Below are 22,644 nucleotides of genomic sequence, written 5' to 3'. Positions count from 1 at the left end.
GAACTGAACGGAGTAATAAGTGGCGTAAAGCTTGAGATTTTGCACGAAATTACACCCGTAACAGGCCGTCTGAGGTCGGCTGTATTCCTAATAAACAACTGAGCGTAGCCGCTCCGCTAACAGACAGCGGCAGACGCCACACCGAACAGCACTTAGCTAGCTTCACGACTTCCCACTTAAGTTTCGCTCCGAAATACTCGCTAACGAGCGAATCTGTGTGATTACCACATCCATGCGCTCTTTAGATGAAATTAAAGCGTTACTTACTGTGGTGAGACTGTATATTAATGGCCGGTGAGAGGAATTTTCCGGTGTGCAGAGGCGCCGGGTGGCCCGCGCCCAAGTGGCCGGGGGACGGTGGCACTCTCCCGGGTGCAGCGGCGGCGCCGAGCCGGTGAGACTCCATCGCCAGTCCGGAGAGCAGCGGTGGAGGAACGTGAACAGACCTGGGGGGGCCGAAATCTCGGCCATCCATCATCCACAAAAGCCAAACTTGATGATGGAAAAAAAGGAAACTGCTTGCTTGGTTAGTCCGAAGGAGCCTGTGGAGGCTATAATGTCCCTAGATTTCTAGGCAAATCAGAGTCCTTATCCGGCATTGTGCCGACCTACGAAAACAAGAAGAAAATCAGGGCCAGGGTAAATACGGAGGACAACTTATCAAATGTGAATCGATGAAAAAAATGCAGACATGCACAGGCTCTTCCTAACAGGGGCGTAATGACGCAGTTTGAATGCAACACACAGGGAACAGTAATCCTTCCAAGTTCGCTCGGCGGTGAACACGGCGCGTGAAAATCGTCCCCTACGGTGAACCGAGAGAAGCGAAAGCGCTGTCTAAAGTCTAAACTTTGTGGAGGAACGGCTCCTGCCCTGGTCTCTCCTACACGTATCGCTCACGGCTCTGCGTTTGGGCCGCAGTGGCTGTGAAGGGAAAGCCCGGCGCTCGCTCGCGTTTAGGTGGGCATTTCAGAATTCACAACGGCTCTCCAGCAAAGTGACCAGAGCTCGTGCAGGGGGCGAAAAACACCAGCTGGCTCGTTTAAAGCCTAATATGGGCGACCAGGACGCGAAAACAAAACATTCGTGTCCGCGCGCACATCCTGCAAAAGCAAAATAAGAGACTCCTGGAGCCGAAAATGTATCTAACCGCCGTTTTTTGCTTATTTACTAACACCGAGGCACATGGTTTGTTTTTTACGATCAACATATTTTAGTCGATTCCTGACCTCGATTAAACGTAAAAAGGCGGAGAAAAGCAGTGCATCCCGGGAGTGAAATGCCCCCTCATTCTGAAAGAACACGAGCGTACGAGTTTCAATTTCGACTAAAATACCGAGACCTAAAGAAAAGGAGGACCGGGGCTCGGATCAGGGTTTGGGGACCGCCGTGGTTTTTACTCAGATGCGAGCGACTCGATGTCGGTTGTGTGTGTGGTGTTCAGCTCACTGCCCGTCCCGGGAGCTCACGCAGCGCCGGGGGTGTGGAGACCGAGAGCCGCCACAGTCCACTTACTTCCACCGAACACGCTGCGACCGCGGCGGCTTCCCCGCTCGAGTTCTCGCGCCCTTGCTGTTTACGCTGGTTTCGAGGGTCGAATCGGTGGTCGGTTTAAATCCAGCGGGCTAGTTCACTGTAGCAGACTACGGCTCAGGAACGACGCTTCCAGGTCCAGCACCCATTTCAGCGCTTGGAGCAGCTCGAAGGTGAAGTGGAGTGGAGAACAGGGTCGGACCGCTGGGCCCAGGACACGCTCACCACCCTGCTGAGACTCGGAGCGTGGTTTTAAAGCAGCCTTCACGGCGAACAGCAGCCTAACTCGGCGGCCACGTTTCAAACTTTCAGCCTACGTGCTTCCATTTTCAGCAGCGAAACTTTTTTGGCGGAAACATTAGCTGGAGCATTCAGAGTCTTTTTATTCGTGTGATGCAGCCTGTGGACGGACTTACACGTACAAGACGCTTTTAAACGTAACCGCGGTAAAACCAGACTGTTCCCCGCCTTTTCAGCCCCAAGAAGCAGAGGAAGACTGCATTCTTTACTAAGTGTCTCCGCTCCGCTCCGCTCCATGAAAAACAACCAAACTAGGTCCTTCACTACCAGCGCCGACAACGTCTTACTTGTAATGGCGATTCAGTTTACAGAATCCCGTTTCTTCCCCAAATCCGGACGCAGGGCTGAATATTTCTTACACTCCATTTACAGACCATCCGCAGCAGCGCAGAGGGACTGCTTAGACAGGGGAAGGCCTCGCGCACAAACCACTGTATCTCTCAGTAAACTCTTCTGCAATGAAACAAGCATTGTTTAACACGCCCCGCCCCCCCGAACCCAGCCTGACAAGCCCCACAGCGAGCCGTGTGATAGGTCTCCCGGGCTGTCCGTCATCTCCATGTAAACACTTTGGCTCTGCGCCAACACTATAAAACCAATTATGGACCAAGGAGGCCGAGCTGTTTCAAGCCCCCCCTTCCTTCAAGTCTTGAATGATCAAAACAAGCAGAGAATTTGTGGAGGGCAGTTTCAAGGCCGCTCAAGCTCTGCTGATTAAAATAGACGGATACAGTCTTGATTGTACCACAATGGACCCAGATTACGAGACTACGGGCCAATCTTCGTTTATTTCGACACGCATTTTTACAAACGTTCGACGTATGAGTGGAATTTGCCTCAGGCCTGCGGTGAACTGCGTCCCTGGCCGAATCCGTGTTTGGTTTGTGTTTGGTAAACACCGCAAGTCAACGCCTGTTTTTTTAGGCCTATTAAAGGAACACACGGGTGAGTGAGTGACCCGTGTGTCTGATTGATTTATATGATCTGTTACATAATCCGACAGTATGACTGACAGTGTTTCTGTGTTCTCCCGTTCTGTAGGGCCGTATTAGGTTGTTCTGTTACAACTGGAGTTTTTTTAAAGGCTTGTTTATATATTTCATCTTCATGTTAACTGCACTAAGTTTTTAGGATTTTTTTTTTTTTTCTGGCAACTTCAGCATCATACTGTTACTGTGCAAAGAAAAACAAGTGTTTTCGGAGCTCCCCGCTCATTGGCTCCAGGGTAGTATACAGAATTGGTGTTTTTAATCATGACAGTAAACGTCTGTTTTGAGTTTGACTAGCGGCGCGCGAGGCCCGGGTATCCCTCCACGTTGGAATAAAATGTTGATTTGTAAGAAGGGAGCGAGAGAGACCAGAGGAGGAGAGGGGAAAGAAAGTGGTGCGGTTTCAAACTACCCCCTGTCGCGCCCCGACGAGGCGGTTTCAAGGCATCCTCTCCCAGCAGTGCAAGGGAGAGGCGAGCTGGCGAGGGGCTGAAGCCGAGAGTGAGTTTTCTCGTTCCGAGGAGCAGCTCCCGCGACTCCGACGCCCCCAGAGACTTTTAAGGCACGCAGTGGGGAGAAATCCGCGACGCCGGCTTCGGATGTTCCTGGTTTTCGCCTCTCCGCGAGGATCGCTGGAACAATGAGCCGCGGGAACGAATGGCTCGCCGAAACGAGGCGCTCCCATGCGGGCTTGTGAGGTTCCCGGCTGCCTGGGCGAGTTGGTAATGACCAGGGGAACTACAGCAGCATTCGCCTTCTTTACAGTTCACTTTCCCCTTCTTACGGGTTTTAAGCTGAAAAACTAAATGACCCGGCGGTGTCTTTGTGTGCTGCTGTCTTAACGCCCCGTAACACGGGCGCCTTTGTTCCTCGCGGCGGAGCCAAGCACGGACGCTTGCCTTTGGATCTCTATTTCTATCTTTCAGCTTTTGTTAACGGTGACAATCGCTGCGGTTGTTCAGGTGGGTGATCAACGCGTTTTATGCAAATAAACGTTACAAACATATTCCACCCTTTGTTGTCTGTTTCAATTGTAATACAGGCTAGTTCACGTAAATGACTGAAGATTTACGTCAAATAAACGAGTGCGTCATTCAGTATCGCAAGAGGAGGTTGGAGTCGAAACACGGGCGAGTGAAGCGCTTTAAGGAGCCTAATGTGGATGAGGAGGCACCGACGAGGGTTTTTGTTTTAGCGTCTACTCCGCTCCGCTCAGTGAGGTGGTTTAGGCTGAACGGTCGACATCCCTTCACTGCTGGTTGGTATCAATAATTCAGCATTAAGGACCTTAAAACTTGTGGTCTTGGATCCCGTGTAAAACTTAAAGGTGCCTGCCGCTCCGTCTGTCCTTATGTTTATACAGAGCATGTATTCAGTCTGTAAGGAAAAGTTTGTAGGAATTATCCACCAAGTCCTCCGCCCGTGCTGCCTCAGCAGTCGGAGACTAATACAGTAGTATTAATACTCCCAAGTCTGCGAAGATTTTAAAAAGACGACGACAAAAATCCCTGGTAGTTTAAAAAAAACTCCAAGCCAAGCTCCGACCTCCCCGAGCCCCCTGAGCTGAGCTGAGGTTTTTCGAGAAGTCTTGTTTTGCTCTGTGATGCAGGCCTGGGCTGGTCTCTGTAACACTAACCCCGATTCCTCTCTTCAGAAAACGCCAACACGCTGCTCAGAATTCACCTCAAACACCGAGCAGAGCAAGAAACGTTTTAGGAGTGAAACTTTAATTCGGTGTGTAAAAAGCCCCTTTTAACGAAGTCTTAAAACGCGCTAATGGAGATGAACTTGAATTACAAAACTCTTCAGCTAACCGCCGCAGAACCGAGAGGAAGGCCAAGTGTTATGTTTTCCATCTTCGAATTGCTTTAAAAATACTCAGAAAACGTTCCTGCTTGTGTTTTAAGGCCTATGTGTACACTAAATCTGGAGGAGGGGGGAAGCTTGATGTAAACTTAGATACTCAAAGTATAGTAAAGTAAAGCTGTGGTGATATAAAATATTTCCCCCTCAGTGGGAAGTGCTGCTCCAGGGTCAGTCCTCGGAGTTAAAAGGCTGTAACTTTTTAATCCACTGCTCTTCCCTTTTTATGACTTCACATGACGAAAGTACTGAGCCTAAAATGTAATTGGTAATTTGATTAAATTGGTTTTGTAATCTTCAAATAAAATGAAAACACTCTGGTGGGTCTTCATAAGTCACTTGCTTTACACTAGAAGACTCTGATGAAGAAAGCTCCTGAATCCTTACATTTCCATGCATCTACCGTTCTTAGGATTGTTTGGTTGTTTTCTTGAGTTCCTGTGACAATAAACCAACATATCGGAAGTGCTTTAAAAATAACCAGACTTCTTGTAATTGACACTGTAAGTGGTTCAGGAGAAGCATGCATTCATGCACTTTCTCCTAAAATCTTTTAGTTTTAATGGACAAAATCAAAAATAGAAGAAAATTAAAAATGCAACACTGCCTTACCCACGGGTGTTGAGAAATCAGGATTCGGAATGGCAGCTGGTCGTTGAGAACGAAGCAGATTTTGGTTGGAAATTAGGCGGTTTTCCCTTCAGTCACAGATGGTCATCTTTGAATCCCTACGATCCTTATTTGATCTGGACTTGATCACGCCCTCGCAGTCGAACTCCAGTCTGAGCCAAGTTCAACATCCCTATGTGGCTTTAGTGGTTAAAAGACTACTCGATAAGCAGATTTTATAAAAATGCACAGGCTGGTCAGCATTATATAACATGCTGTTGCAAAATTGCAGGCCTATAACTTCAGATATCATGTATCTGGCCTGAAATGTGGTCTGAAAAATGTGCTGGTTTTAGTTCCCCCTAGAAATGAGGGTTTTCTGAAATCTTTTTCATGAGTGTGCATGGGGGTGGAGGTTACTGGAGAACAACTTAGAATTATTTAATTTATGTATGTATGTGTGTGTGTGTGTATGTGTGTATATATATATATATATATATATATATATAGCCATGTGAAGATGAGTATTCCTTTAAGGAGACGATTATTATTTAAGTCCTAATAGTGTTTTCTGTGTGCTTGACTTCGGCAGCGCACGTTGTGGACTGGACAGTGAAAGTCATGGAAATTGTTTTGTGCGCACTGGAACAGCTGACGTGTATTATCTGGGCATGAAAAAATGCCCACGAACGTCCTTTAAATCACGGCTGTGATAACTTTGAAACATGGCAAATACTTGAACATTTCTGAATAGTTCCATTTGGCAGGATAGCACATCATGGATATGAGGGAGTATGGGCGCCTTGGGAGAAATCAGGGTGGAGAGTTGTTTATGCAGGCTTAAACAAGCTTTGCACATGTCTGGTAGTGAAAATACCCCCTGATCATGGGGGGGAAATGAGTTACTGCATGACATTTGGGTTTCCTGAAACAATACACATTCTGTCACTGCTCACTGTCCCTGAACTCCTGACACAATCGCACCATAGAAAGTTAACAGATGCAATGCAGAAAGCTGAGTGCTTGCCGTTTTATAACTTGTTACGTTGTGAATAGAGCTATGCACTCCTACCAAAAGGCCGGTGCGAGAGGTCCAGATGACTTCAGAGAAAGCAAAGTTGCTGATGTAATGCAGAATTATGGAAGTTTTTAAAATGCCTATAGAAAGGGATGTGTGTGAGAGAGAGACATTAGCGTCTGGGCTGTGAAGCCAAAAGAGGAAATGTGCCTGGCCTTAATCTGAGCGATAGTGTGTGAAGCCCTAATAACAGGCTGTTATATACAAGCCACATTATAAAACTGGTCACGGCTGCCATTTGATCTGCATTCAGGGTTAAAAAAAAAAAAAAGACTAGGTGGAAGAAAGATGTCTGATGTAATGGTTTGTCATCCAGTACTGGCCAAAAAACACTGTAACCATATTTAATATAGAGTCTATGCTTCTCTTGCTGCACAATAAATGTACACATAATACAGTAAGTTACTAGTCTGTTATCTCTTACTGATGACATTACTGAAAGCTTCCGTTAGTTTGGATAAAGCCTATAAAAACAGTTGTAGGGGAGGCACAGTAAGGAATGGTGCCCTCTAAAGGTTGGTGTCTTATACTTTCCAGTTGATTTCTCTGGTTTTAGTTTTAAGGCCCTACATAGATGATTGGTGCATCAGCAATTAACCATAGTTTAATCTAGTCTTGGCATTAGAACAGTCCTGTGATTTTTAAACAGTCCTCTAAAGGAAAGTTGCAGCCATTTCTGGAATGGCATGACCTCCGCTTGTGAAAGTGTGGCAAGTGAAGGAGAAGCTAAGCTGAACACCTGCATCTGCCCAGCAACCTCACATTGCTTACTATGCATGTGGGCAAGAAAGCACAATGTCTTGGACCCTGGCCAAAAACGAGGCTTTTGTTCTCCATCAGCAACAGTGAGGCTTGTTAACCTGTGTGTTCAGCTCTCTGTCAAGGACAAAGTAAAATGCTAGCTGTGGACTGGCTGTTTAGGAATTTCTACCTTTTAAACATCACTTCAAGGAGAGTAAAGCTTTTTTTCCCCTTGAATACAGAATCCTGCCACACGATAGGAATGGTAAACACTCACATATTTGATTCAGCAAGTATCATAACATTTTAGTCTTAGGAAACTTGTAATGTTGTTAAAGTTATCAGGCCGGCTTAAAAATAAGTGGGATTTGGTGCTTCATATTAAATTTGCAATGATTACGAAAAATGTAAAGTAATATTTAGCACTGTAGTTGCTCAGTTTGTCTAACAGATTTGAATGTATTAGTCTATTAATTTCAACCCTAACCATAATAAAGGTAGGATGCTCTGTCCACTTGCAATATTTTCATGGGTATATGTACTAAGAACAGTCATTCATCTTCATGTGACCATGTTCCAAGCTTTTCTGTGTCCCTTACAATTAAAAATGGATTTTAAAGAACTCATTCCATCCTACGTTTTCCTTGCATGACATTTCTGATTTTATATACAAAAATATATATATTTCTTTTATACAACTTTTCTTACAACCTCTCTTTATGCCTTAGAACTAATCAGGCTGTTTATATAACAGTGCTTTTAGGACTCGTATATGTAAAATGAACTCTTTCGATTGACAATCCTGTATTATGCCTCATTCAACAAGCAGTCCACATAACTTGCTTGGCTAAACGTTTTGAATTGGTGTGTACTGTGCAAAAGTCTTAGGTACCTGAGTACATTGATTAAACCATTTATCTCAGCAGTAAGTATGATTTTACTTGTAAAATATCATATCATTAGAATAAATGCAATAAATATGAATACAGTAAAAAAACAGATTTTAGTAAATATACTTGATATAGGCCAGTTTGAAGAGTCAGAGTTGCAGATGCTTCCAGCAATCGTGTGGGTTTATAAGTTCCATCACCAGCACACTTGATTTAACATAAAGCACTGATTAGCCAAACCAGGTTATGCATAATGAGTACAAGTCATACTGGGCAGCCATGAGGAGAGATCTGGAAATGGTTAAATGAATACAATGGCAAACATTAAATCACAACTCCTTATTGTTATTTGTATTTATTGTAACATTAGTGGTTTTCTGAAGAATTAAATGCTTACTCTCCAGATACATTTTTAAATATATTTTTCACAGGTGCCTAAAATGTTTGCACAGTACAGTTGCTATTTATATAACATAAAAAAATAAATAAATTAAAAACAGATTCCGTATACTGACTGTATGGATTTGTGAGTGAACACTACGTTTTAAATCTTGAATAATTTTTTTAATTTTGTTTTTTCATGATGTGGGCTCTTCAGCCCAGAACCTCATCAGTGAGACATGTTGTTAGTATGTGGTTAGTTGGTTCAAAGATGCATTACTTTGCACTGTATAACTTGCCTTGTACAGTAGGTAATTTATTACTTCAGTTGATTGTCTGTCAGCTCCATGTGAAGTATGTGGATGTCACATGAGCATCTCAGAGGTAATAACAGCACTTAGAGAATCCTGTTTTTAACATTTGTGATCTTTGTCTTTTTAGCCATGCTAAATCCACGATAAGCAACTGTTTCCTAGTAGTGCCACCCACAAGTCATGGCATCCTTTTAAAACCAATAGAATTTTTCTGATTTAAAGCCTTTTGCCCCCATGTGGCTGTTATTTCAATCACATGAATCCTTCACACCAATCCCACAGGCCAGATGTAATCTGCTTTACTGCCTTCTCTGTACTTTATGGAGACACAACTGCAGTGCCTGGTCCACAGAAATGCCTCGGTGCATTGGAAGTCGAATTGCATGTTCTGAGATCTCTTTTGAAGCTGAGGCCAATTCCCCTCCTCTACTTCTCTAAACAGGGGACAAATCATCTTGTCTCTTGAACACCGTCCACCTTTTATGTGCAGCACTTAAGTGAAGTAGCAGCCGTGGGATAGAGAATTTATTGAACTTTTCACTCCCCCCGTCGTCTCGGAGGGATCCTTGGTGTTGATCCCGGGGGACTCTGACTCGATGCCCTCCACTGCCTTCAGTCTTATGGCCAATGACAGCTCTGCACTTGACAGGCGGACCAGACAAGCTGCCACCCAGCACAGGGCCCCTCCCAGGAAGACGGGTCCTGCTGGGGTTTAATCTCAGCGTGGCGGCTCGTCCTCCTGACAGGCTTTAATTCTCTCCGGGCCCCATTCATCATGCACTGTCTGTCATGGGCCTTTAATCAAATGTACCGCGGGATATTCGCATCTCGGCCAAACTGTCCTGGACCACTTTACGCCATCGCATATATTCATGGTTAATTTATTCATGAGTTTGTTTGCCTTTTATGTTATGTTGTCCTAGCCTGTGTTGACTCTGTCAATGATTGACAGGAGGGTGGCATCCAGACTACACCATGCTGTGCAGTTCTTATGTGACAGGAACATTATAGTAAAATAACACTGAAAATATCACAGTTTTGCAAAGTTTTCATTTTCCTTTGATGTACAGTAAGAGGAATGATGGTGATTAAACCATTTCAAAACAAATCAATACTTTGCAAAGATGCCAACTGCAAAGCTAGTGACAGCAATTTTGGCAACAATAAGAATGGAGAGGAAAATAAGTTTAATAGGCAAACCAAACAATATAAAACAACACAAAAAAGGGAAAGCTGTTATTGTCTGAAAAACAGCCATATTAACTTTGACAAAAGTATTTTAATGAGCAGCGCATTTATACCGCACAATATAATTGTGGTAATCCTCATAAATTCTTATTTCAAAATAATTCTTCAACTAGGAGTGCTGTTTCCCCCCAGTCAGAATTCCTCAGTATTAATCCACTTTTTAATACAGCAAATCCATTTGTAAAACCTTTAATCTGCCTCTATTTGGGGGAATAAGAATTTTGTTGTGGCTTAAATTTACAGTAGAAACCAATAAAGCACTTAACATAAAGCTCGAATAAGAGATTTCAGAAAATCAAACTGACTTCAGTGAAAAATGAAACACCATTGAAGTGAGAAAGGGCTTCTTGTAGGGGACGGCGGGTGTTTCACATTTTAATTATCTCTGGCTTTATAAGTAGCCCAAATTATATTTAATTAATTGTTTTGCATTGATTTACTACACTTCTTAGTGACTTAAAACCAGCTCCTCCATCTGTTGCATTAACCCCAATTATGGAGTGAGTTGTGACATTTGCACATTTGGCCACATTTATCTGAGCTGCTCATGCTCTGTAGGTGTGGAGGCAGTTTGTTTTCATTTGTAGGAGACATTTAGGTTGCTTGTGCAAAAGCTATTAATCTTGCTCAATATTTTTAAAGTTATTAAGCAAACACCAAAATGTGCCCCCTACATCATAGTTACGAATTATTTGTTTCCTTCTCCTATGAGGTGATGACCTCGGAGATAATGTTAAGACAAAACACAGATATGAAGAATCTTTCCAGTTATTCACAATCCTAGTCATAAGCAAAGGTTTGCGTGCCCCTGGTCAAATTACACATTGTTTTGATTTTCTAGGTGAAAATACTTTAAGACTCCCTCTCTGGAGAACAACCATGAATATGACAAACTTTAGAGCACAGTTTCTATTTATTTACTGAAATGTACATTTTGTTAAATTTAGAAAATAATCAACGAAAGACTGCCCAGACTTTTGCATATGACTGTACGTTCTGTCCCATCATGACATTAAGTCCTCATATAGCTGTAACAGCAAACTGTATTCAGTATAAGTGAAAAATGTCCAATCCGAGTCTTTCAGACAATCGTGGCAGCTGCACAGACGGTCCCTCGGGGAGAGATTCTGCTCTGTTCCAATCAGCGGTCTATTCCAGTCTTTAAAAAGCCCGAGCCCAGAAGCAGGTTACACGCAGACAGCCGTATCAGCAGGCCTGCCCTGTCGCCCTGCGTGGCTGACCTCCAGAGACGCTCTCTCATTCTCCTTTCCCCCCCACTGACTCCTGGTCATCAAGTGTCAGTCTGCAGAGCATTCTGTGACCACAGCAGAATTCAAATCCCCTTTCCTTTCCATCCCTTCCCTTCCCTTCCCCGGAGCATCGGTTCGGGGTTCCATATGCTCTTTCTCCCGCACGCACATGCACTCACTCCTAGTGGTGTGAAGTAGCCACATCCTCTACCACATTCTCAGCAGGAGATGAAAACGGCCTCACACTTGCCTGGGCATGCTGCTCACACCACCCACTGATTTAATAGGCTGCGACTTTTGATGACCACAACTCACTGACAAGATAACACCACACATTATGAGCAAGCCCCTCATTTGTTCTCTTAATTGGAAGCTTCTAAAGTTGTTTTCCAAAGTGTGGATTTCTGCAGGCATAATGAGTCTGAAGAATTTTATCCTGTTCATTTGATGTTTGATAAAGTATGCGCTACATGCACACAGTATCCAATGTTTCTGATGAAGAAAAAAAAGATTTGACTATGCTAGTCTTGTGCAGCTTCATAAATGTATACAACATAATTTCCTTCTAAAGGTCTACAAATTAGTTTTAGCTAAAAGCCCTATATACATTATACATGCTGCATTTTATATATTGTCTGTGTCAAATAAATAAAATAAACAATTACAGATACATTGTATCTCTAATTACATTAAAAAAACATAAAAATGATTTCGTGTGGTAACATGCAATTGAACTCATTCATTCAATTAAAACTTTGAATAAATACTACCTTGAATAAATCTTTAAAAATAATTTGTATTTCAGTTAAATAAAATCCGTTGCATGCTCCCACAAAGCTTTTGTTTTTGAACTGACAACCATTTTTTACAGTATACTGTACTGTAAATAACCACAACCAATAGGTAGCTGTAAAAAATGAATACATTTTAGATGTGTCCAGAATGATGAACAGGACTTCAGATTATTTTAAGTTAAATAAAATTAATACAATTAAAATCCATAATGCTTTATTTTGCAAAAGTGAATCTTCACAAAAACTCCTCTACATGATGATTATAGTATGTTGTTTATAATTGAATAACTTGCCAAAATGCTTGAAATATTAAACAGCATATGCAATTTATACAACATATAAAGTACCTTTTGCTGTCTAATGTAGAACAGTTAAGTATATATTTAGTATATTGTGTTTAAAATAGGGAAAAAAAAGATTAAAACAAAAAATGAATGCAAACTTCTGAACATTGTCGTGCATAACTTTAAGGGCCAAGAAAAAACACAGCTAGGACAATTTGTACAGCAGAAAAATCAGACTAATTACACTTCCAGTATGTGTTTTTTACAGATGACTTAATAAAGTAACCAAAGGATGCTGTAATGCACAATTCTGAATGTACTCTCCTTCGCTGGTTTGTTTAACTCTTTGAAAAGGGGTCAAGTTGTCTGTGTAGCGAAGTGTTTGAAACAAATCGGTAATTGAGAAGTTCTTCAGTTCTTCATGCTCAGTTAGCAGAGAAACTGCTCTAAATGCAAAATGCCACATGGGTTCCAAAGAAAGCATCCCACCCCTGGAAAAGTTAATTATCCACTCAGTTTGACCCAGATGATCCTCTTCAAGAAATAGAGCCAATTACCAGTTAGAGCTCTGAAAGAGGATGTTCATGTGTAGGAGTGCCGCATTTAACCGAAATATCACATCATCTGAGGCATTAACTATAATGTGAGAAATGTAAATATTTTTCAACAATAACTTTGTTGCATTTATATAAGAAGCTTGTTTGGATTGACTTTGTCTTCTTTCTCACTCAGCATTCAGAAAAGGATGGTGGACATAGTCTGTGTTGATGGAGTGCAAGTGGAAAATTACACTGGAAGTAATTTGGTAAAAAGGGGCTACTAACATTTCCTCATCTGCTGCTGCCAACTGAGGGACAGTAATGTTAGTATGACTCAATTGCACAATTTTGGTCATGTATAATGTCGTTAAATGTCTTGCAGAAAGTCACTGTACTTGCTCAACTCAGTTAGAGTGGGCCAGGAAAGCTCATTAACAGCTTCTAATGAGACGGTGAATGGTCCGGATGGTGAAGTGTGTAAAAAATGTAGAAAACAAGACAGAGATTGAACGAGTTTCACAAACACCAAATTGTAAGCATTTGTAGTTTGTGTGTATGACTGGCACTGGTGCCTTGTTCGACCGAGCAGTGGAACAAACCCATTCGATGACATTTTCACAAACCATTGTATGCCCATTGATCCATAGGGAAAGGGACAAATGACAGTCATTTGGGGTTTTGTTATTGGACTCAGTCAATCTTGCTGATTTGTACTCATTGTGCTTCATGTCATCAATCACATATAACAGAGGTGATTTGGTTTGATGCATTCACTTCTAGTCTCAAGAACAACTGCAGAAACCATTTCTGAGAAGCCACATAAAGCTCTGGTAATAGCAGCCTATCACAGTCAACTCCACAGGCTTATGAAAATGGCAGCATCCAGTTGAATAAACTTGACAAATACGTATCACAAACTGTTGTCTGAGATTTGCTCGCTTTTTTCCACGTGTTGAAACACACTGCCTACACGGACTGAATGTACCAACATCATTCTGGGCAACGGCTCTGGGGACAAAGCACCAAATCCTGCGTCTGTGCTGGGGTATGGAAACTGTGACACCTGTGAAACCAAGCCCAAGTCGGAGGCGGCAGGCTTACAGAGCTGGACTATGCAATTTTGTTTTTCTTCTAGCAAAATTTAAATGAGAGTCATCGGCTTAAGCCAATCTGAAGATTCTGTGATGCGAATTTCTGTGGAAAGAAACGTCTCTTTAGATGAGCGTTGATGAAAGAAATATGATACTCCCTTTTGAATTGTGCACACAAAAGGCACTAGTAACATAGAGCAGACATTTATGTGTAAGAGGGTGACTCAGAGTTGAATGGTAAGAGGGGCTGGCCGTGAATTCTGGGAAATATGATGTGATGTGTTGATGTGCTTCAACTGTTTGCCATTAACTCAGTGGCACCTGCCTCAATAAGGTCACTTCCCCTCTCCCATGTTAAATGATAGAGTGGGGCTTTGAATAAATTGGTCAGATGAAGAGCAGAATTGCTTTTGCACAGCATGAGTGTACCGTGTCCCGTGTACAGTGACCTGCAACACTGACGATTTACAATCCAGGTTTTTATTTAGTGATAAAAGCTCCTGTGATGGAAGGTGACAGCTCCTACCACAGGAATAAATCACACAGAAAATAGAAGGCTTTAGCTTTGAGCCTGAATATAAAAAGTGTCATTTTGCATTATTGATCTCCTGAAAGCTATGACTACGAAGATGGATGCCTGAGTCTCTGTAAACATGGATGCTTTTGAAAAAATCTCCAATGCATACACGAAGGCTCGATATTTCCCAGAGGCTCAATATTTCATTGTTTTTGATGGAGGACAGCTTTCCCACGATCAACTAGGTAGGCTTATTAAATGTGGAGTCAAGAGGTTACGGGCCCAGCGCACAGGTATGGAAAAAGGAGCGCCTAAGATGCTGAAATTCTGTAAAATATAACGAGGCCTCCAACGACTGAATTCCCACATAAGAATAAGAATAGCAGCAGTAATTAGTGCAAAAGAGAAGGTGGTGTTGTACGACGTCCTTTCAAGATTGATCTCATTTTCAAGCAGATAATTAATTGGTCTGGGAAATGTTTTACATTTCCTGAGCATATTTGCTAAAGCTGAGCGCAGGACGTGGTTTTCTTGTATGCATGCTATTGTGCAAATGTGCAACAAAAAAAAAAAAAAAAAAGGATGATGAAAGGAAAAGTCCTGTTCGGTAGGCTTGCTCCGAGCACACCCACGCATCACTTTCATTTTTTCACACGTGTGGTTTGTTGTAGTCGGAGAACTGCAGGCCTCCCTTTCCACCACAACATGGATGCCATTATTGGGCATGAAGCGCAGCACTCACCTCAGAGCCAAACAAAACAACAAGACACTTTACTATGACACAAGCCTGCTACTACAAGACACTCCCATTACAAGGCATTCAAGAACCTACTCATCTTGAAAAAAGGCTCTTTAGACTGATGCAGTTCTCACATTTTACCCAGCTAGGAATCAAACCATTCGCGCTTAATACCTCTGAAGGGCTCATATCATGCTAAACAGATTTTTGTCTTGTATTTCTGAAATAAAAGAGTTTAAAGTAGTATGTAATCATTGTTAACGTTTCAAAATGTCCTGTTCACTCCCCAGCTGCATGCACAGAAACCCTGCAAAAACAACCCGTTTTGAATTCAGTGTTTTTGTGATGTCACAAAAACCAGTGCACTGACAGATATCCATCTATTCAGCCCACAGTGGCTTAGCTCGGCTTACACACACTGAAATTGAGTGTTTCAACCTAGACTGCTTTTTGGATGAGACCAAACAAAACAGAGCTCATTGATATATCAGTTTAAAGGTACGGTAACAAAAAACAGCCTGATTAATTATAAGGGATAAAGACAGGTTGAGAAAAGTTGTGTAAAAATAAATTAGGACTGTTTTTGTATATAAAACCACACAAACTTCATAAGTGGAAAATGCAAAAAAATATATAGCATATTGGCCTTGTAAAATCTGTATATAGTGTTGAACTGAGCGTGAATTCTACACTCTGCAGGGGTGACACACCCCTCAGAGTCATTATACAAGATCCACTTATTTTACTATCAGTATTTGCTCCTGTCTTGCTTACCTTCAGTTCAGCTGACATCTCTGAAGTTGTACCTAACTATAAAACATTACAGTGAGTAAATTATGCAGCAAAATATGTGATGAGAAGCATACAGGGGCAATCACCTTAAAGACAAGATATCTGTAATGACTTCAGTGTATGCTATGTGTCATTTCAGTTTGAAAGGACTAGTTATTATTACCATGCCTTACACTTACCATACACTTAGTGCTGTTCAGATTAGCATCATAGTTGTGATGAATACATTAAAAATGTAAGTTATAGCATTTTCTCCTGCATTACAATACATTTAACTTGGCATACATCACTAGCTTTCTGCTTGCTCATGCTGACTGAATGAAATTTGAGAGTAATATAACTCAAACAGCTTGCTGTTATAATTATTAGTGTATGTATAGCTAGCTCAGTCCAGCTCAGTCCAGCTCAGTTCTGCTCAGTTCTGCTCAGTCTAGCTCAGTCCAGCTCAGTTCTGCTCAGTCTAGCTCAGTTCTGCTCAGTCCTGCTCAGTGCAGCTCAGTCCAGCTCAGTTCTGCTCGGTCTAGCTCAGTCCAGCTCAGTTCTGCTCAGTCCAGCTCAGTTCTGCTCAGTCCAGCTCAGTCTAGCTCAGTTCTGCTCAGTCCAGCTCAGTCTCGCTCAGTCCAGCTCAGTTCATCTCAGTCCATCTCAGTCCTGCTCAGTCCATCTCCGCTGCCAAATCTGCTACCAGCTAATATTCAAATTCCATTCATGCATCAAACTTAAACAGCCATGTAGAAAGTCGTGCCAGCGGAAGTTCAAAATGCTTCATGGTCACGTGATTCACGTAGACTTCCAAGGAAGTCTTCCAGGAAGCTCTTTGGCAATTTGAATGCATAAACACAGCAACAGAACTGCGTCTTTTGGGTACTTAGCAGTCAATAAATCCGATGATTTACAATATTTATATTGAAAACCAACACTTGTATGTACAACCCCAATTCCAATGAAGTTTATCCGTTTGAACATTAAATATCTTGTCTTTGTAGTGTATTCAATTAAATACAGGTAGAAAAGGATTTGCAAATCATCGTATTCTGTTTTTATTTTTGTTTTACACAACGTCCCAACTTCATTGGAATTGGGGTTGTAGTTACAACAACATATTTTAAAGCCAAATACGCTACTATTTGAGGATTAAACAGCTATCGTCACTCGCCTTGTTGACATGTTGGGTTAAAGTGAACATGGTTTCAGAGTGCGTTTTCTTTGTTTCATTGCTTTGTCTCAGTATTATAGATATTATGCTCTTAAACTTGTATAGTAGTTAAGATCAGCCAAATCCTAATGTTTATTGATTTACTTAGAGGGAGGGGAAAGGAAGGAATGTTTCAAAATTGAGATCAGATTAATTTTCTAACATAATTAATGGTTGTTTCTGTAATCCCAGGGCCTAGATCATCTCAATGACTTGATGACTACTGCAAACGCTATGACTTTCCGAAAGGACAAAAGGAGAAGGAGCCAAAGAAATTTGTTTGGCTTGCATATGAAAAAAATCTCCTATTAAAAAGCAGACATTAAAACACATCACAACAGGACAGGACATAATAAACACATCTATTTATATTTGTAGACATATAAACATATTTTATGTGTCTTATCTTTTTACTATGCACATATTTTCTGCAGCCCTGTGACGGACTGGCGACCTGTCCAGGGTGTATCCTGCCTTCCGCCCGAAGACTGCTGGGATAGGCTCCAGCACCCCCCCGCGACCCTGACGGAGAAGCGGATTAGAAAATGGATGGATGGATATTTTCTGCAATGGATTCATTAAATAAAGCTATAACGAACTCAAACATGAATAGCCTGGCAGGCAGTTTGTCTGTGCCCTTTTCTCCATGTTGTCCTTGCATATAGTCCCCAGCATGGTTTGCTCTGCTGCATGGAGATGCTACAGTTGCTCTGAGAAAGGAGTAAAAATGTTTGGTTTCTCCACTGACACAGAGAAGAAAAAACGGCTGGCTCAAGTCAGCAGGAGCAATTACTAAATTACATACCATCACTAAAGATTACAACAACAACGTGATGTTGCATACGTTTCACAAGCAAAAGCCACACCACTGGGAAGCTTAATGTGTTGTTTATTAAAAATAGGGAACGGGTAAAAACCCAGGGAGCTGAGACTCAGGGTGCAGGGTGGGGTGCTGTCTTATTGCAGGGAGTCTTTAGGCTGAGTTGAATCCCCTCCCTGTGGTTCTTGCCATTAATCCAAAATCAACTAAACAGCAGCATAATGAACAGATAATAGTCAACAGAATCACAAAGCCTGCAAATACTCAAAAGATGTAAGTCTTATATTTGTTTACTCTTTACATACTCTTTAACTTTACTCAGTATTCTAGCCTAATCTGTTATCTGTTAATGTTTTTTTAATCTAATCTAATTTAGTCGGGGACAATCCACTGACATACTGTAATATACATGTTCATTTAACTTATTATGTACAAACTGATTCTTTAAATGTCTTACCCTTTGAAAGTGCATCACAACCGGGCTATTCTGCTGCAACTCAGCTGCGCTGCTAGTATTTGCTGCTAACGTCCGGGAACTATTGAGAGGCCATAGCTGGGAAAAAAAACTTCCATTGGCGTGAATGGAGTCGACGCTACTCTCTCCATATGGCTCTTACTTAAAAGGGCTGTTTTGTGCTATTTTTGTCTGGGGGGGTCTATTATTCTTTTTTTGTACTGGTCCTAGTTACATCACTGGTTGTTTCCTTGCTGATAAACAATGACTGTGTTACAATTGTAAACACCAAGGGAGCAACGACTAGGAACGAAATTAGACCAAGGCACCTACCTTCCACCAAGGCAGCTACAGTGCTACACCATATATTTATTGTACTGTTTAGCAATCATGTTTTTTTATTTTTTTACTTTAATTTTCTTCAGTCAATTTTCCGTCTCTACACAGAGACTCTCTGGTTTAAAGATGCCCTTCTGTAAGGTCGGAGGGACCTTTGAAAAACTACAAGTGATTAAGGTGGGCATGTGGGTGGACTGTTTGTAATGTTTTTCTTTATTTCAGTAGTTGGCTGGTGCAGATATTAATCTCTATATCAGTGGCTAATCTAGCAGTCATGATTTCTTTATTGCTGTGGAGGGATTCCCAATGGTTGTATGGTGTATTTGTGTAATACATACTGGGCAGTGAAGCGAGAGAAAGGCCAAAAACAATGATGGACAAAAATACAAAAAAAAAACAAAAAAAAAATCACGAATCTTGTCAATTCACTGAGGCTGGTGGCCTAAAGGTGGGCTATAGAATATATCATAACACAACAAATAAATATTTACATAGCTGAATAGCTTTCTGCTCTGATGCCCCTTTAAGTTTGATTAAAATTCTAGTCATTCAGCTCTCACATAGCATGTTACTATTAATACAATATACAGTAACACAGTCGGCTTTATTTCATACTGACTTAGACACCAAAGAGCCACAAAAGCAACTATAAGGGCTAAAATAAGAGCGATGATGGTAGCCAGGGAGCTAACGGCCTAGTGGCTAGCTGAGGGTTAGCGGATAGCCAGCGTCAAACACTCAAACAACAGCCTATATAACATTAGCTAGCTAAGTAATCTAAAGGCAAATGATGTGGCCCGTTAGTTAACCTAGCTAACTGTTTCATTGAAATGACTAAACCCCATTACGCTCAGACAGCTAGATTAACGCTACTCACGTTTCTTCTCCACCGCGGAGAGTCAGCTAACGGTCAAGACCAAACGGGAGATGGAGCGGCCCACTTCAGGGGTGTTCAAAAAGTCTGTTTTTCTAATAAAGCCGAGAAGAACATAATCTACTGTTTAACACCACACTTACTTTTTACGAACACTTTATCTCCATTTTTTTGCATGTCTTGATAACCAGGAGCACCTTCGCCTGAGGTGCGCTGAGGCTAAAGCTAACTCGAGTCTGGCAACGTTACTGAATGTAAACACGTTATCAGGACGCTGCCCGTCTGCCATTTCCCTGGTCTGAAGAGGCAGAGGTTACTAAGCGTGGTTATTTGTTTGCTGTTTAACTTTAGTCTCTGATACAGACGTGGCTGTGAGCTCTTCACTCCACACCTTCAGCAGCTCCTCAGCACCTCGGGATTAGGCGTAGTCGTGCGTTCGCAGCTGCCGTGCGTCTCTCAGCACAGCACAAAAGCATCTTTTGCATTACAGGGGCTGAGGAGGCAAATGTTTGAAAGGCTGTAATGAAACAGTCGTTTTGTCATATCCAGCGGACTACCATACCACCGACACGGGGAGTGTCTTATATCAGTAAGAGGGGGTTAAACTGTGAGCCTTAAAATGTCTGCGACTAGCTTAACTGCAGGCCTGGCAGAGACTCATTAGTCACTTTTATCTGTGGCCTGTTTTACAGTTAGGCGGTCATCCTGCTCCTGTTTTGGCCTCTCCCCTACTCGAAAATGGGACTGAACATGAAGCTCGTGCTCACAGGACCTTGCAGCACAGCACTCTCCTCTCTCAATGCGAGCAACACATTGTATAATTGCAGCTCGTTATCTGCAGGGACGAGCTGTCGAGCTCGGGTTTGGAGCAGCAGCTGAAATAGCACTTGGCATCGCCGAGACGCTGCCCGTGGTGTTTTCTGCTCTCAGGACCTGGCCTCTCTAAAACGGGCGCAGTCATACTAACGCACGGGTGGAAATCTTCATTACTCATGCTGCTATATGAGGCTCTCTGGCCAGCACAAACTGGCAGAGACCGCCCTTCCTGCCTTTCTCCTGCTCCTTCACATGAATAAAATATCTGCGACCACGTCGCTGTGGCTTCCTACGGCTTTGCCATTTTAGTTTACGCTAATTGTGTAAAGGGGAACCCCACCAATGTTTGAAAAGTTATACATAATTAAGTGATCAAAATATAAACAAAGTCATTCAGAGCGGTTTGATGCAAAGTGCTCCGTTCTAGAGAAACATACTGAGGCAGAGTTGCTCACAGTGGTGGTGATAGGAACCAGACGTCCGGCTCAGGAAGCTCCCTCACAGAGAGTTATTACAGAAACTGGTACTGAATACACTACCTGACGCCTGACTCATTGTTTCCCAATGGTTTTGTGGTAAAATTGCGCTATAAAAACGTCTTGTTAACAACATTTATTATATTCCATTCGTGGCAGAGGGAGATTTTCAGATTTTCCACTATTCTACCGTCATCAGCATCACATATCAAAACTCAGAGACACATATAGGTTTACTGGTAGGTTTTGGATAGTAAATAAAAGAGCTATATTTGTGTTGTGGACATGGTGACCCCTGGCTCATCACTACTGTAAATAAATCAGAGTCTGTAAGTTTCTCTGCAATGAATCATATAACATCAAACCACTCTGAATGAATTTGTTTACATTGCAACCACAGAATTATGCAGTTTTTTAAAATGGTGGAATTGCCCTTTAATGGCCCACCAGAAATGGGATGACGGTTTAGAGTGTCACTATTCCAGTCATCAACACCGAAGGCAGAGGAGCACGTTGGACTTTCCAGTGACTGACAGTGAAGTCCAGTCCCAGAGGGGCTGACCACACTCTGCTTCCTCCCAGAGCTGTACGGTTCCATCTCTGCTGCTGCTGCTGCTCTCTGGGGTGTGTGCTGTGTCCAGATCACTGAAACAGCTGGCTGAAATTAGGTCATGCTAGCTTTCCCTTTACTGTCTTCAACAGAATAGCAATGGCAAAATGCAGACAGAAATCTGCCTCTCCCGAAAGGCATTTTTCAAAGTCGTACACACAAGATTCGTCACAATGTTTTATTTAAAAAAAAGGGCTGCTGTCCTTGTCGTGACATCATTTCTCCAGATTTGTGTTTGTTTGAACAGTTGCAGAGCCAGATGCAATTTTCCACAGGAATCCCAGACATCCTTGAAGGTGCTTTATGTGACAGCAGATGTGGCAACAAGATTGAAACAAGCCCGAAGTACACAAGACAGGTAGCCTCATGGTTGTTTACTGTGAAATGGTTCTTCCAAAAATACACGATTACTCAGGGCATTGTGGATGGATCCAAGGTTTTTCAAGCCAAGTGACATTTGTTCAGCTTCTGGATTCTTTTGGCTCCTTTTCAAATGGTGGCTGATCTCCAGAGAATTCTACACTCAGAAATACAGGTCTAAAACTGTCACTGGGGCAGTAACCCTTTTGTCACTAGGGTGGTACTCTTAAGGGTACTTCTCAGTACCTTTGATCAGGGAACATAATTGTACCATAATCCATTGAAATGATATTTTCTGAGTTGACTCCACATACCCGTCTCATCTCCAGGCTTTTTATGTTATTGTTCTGTTTTTAACATTAGATTATGAAAAGGTACAAATATGTACTTTTCCACTGGGAAAAAACTTATTGAAGGTACACAATTGGACATTAAAACCACTTGTGTACCTTTGAATTAACATTTACATTGTTTGTACCTTGATGAATGAAAAACGTGCCTGCACAGAACCTTCATTTCTAACAGTGTACAAAGACCTGAGTCCTATCGACTAACTTTTACTAACAGACAGCAAATGTAGGTGTGAGATACCAGCATAAATTTAGGCAGCATGTGAGGCCTGACCCTTTTGATATTTCAGAGAGGCCAGAAGACTTTCCACACATTTCAATAATGTAGCTAATGCTGCAGTGGAGCTAATAATAACTGTGATAACATTTTCACTAGGTAGATGACTAAACTTTAACGC

General features: G+C 42.1%; 1 protein-coding gene across 5 annotated transcripts in view; it reads right to left on the bottom strand.

The window, feature by feature from the left end:
- Nucleotides 1-2,315, bottom strand: part of tnrc18 (trinucleotide repeat containing 18) — a 65,268-nt gene extending 62,953 nt beyond the window's left edge. For 3 of the 5 annotated variants that reach the window (XM_017703169.2, XM_017703171.2, XM_017703172.2), the window contains exons 1-2: nucleotides 2,121-2,314; nucleotides 268-608 (exon numbers count right to left, since the gene is read on the bottom strand). In XM_017703169.2, coding sequence (XP_017558658.1) covers nucleotides 268-478 — 211 coding nt within the window. In that variant the 5' untranslated portion in view covers nucleotides 479-608; nucleotides 2,121-2,314. Of the gene's footprint in view, nucleotides 1-267; nucleotides 609-2,120 lie in introns of those variants that run through there. The other 2 variants (XM_017703170.2, XM_037535434.1) reach the window with 2 other exon arrangements.
- Between the last annotated feature and the right edge of the window lie 20,329 nt (nucleotides 2,316-22,644).

Source organism: Pygocentrus nattereri, chromosome 27 (genome assembly GCF_015220715.1).
Source record: "Pygocentrus nattereri isolate fPygNat1 chromosome 27, fPygNat1.pri, whole genome shotgun sequence".
In the NCBI taxonomy this organism is placed as follows: domain Eukaryota; kingdom Metazoa; phylum Chordata; class Actinopteri; order Characiformes; family Serrasalmidae; genus Pygocentrus; species Pygocentrus nattereri.
Note: the sequence above shows the minus strand (reverse complement) of the source record. Positions and strands in the feature narration are given on the sequence as shown.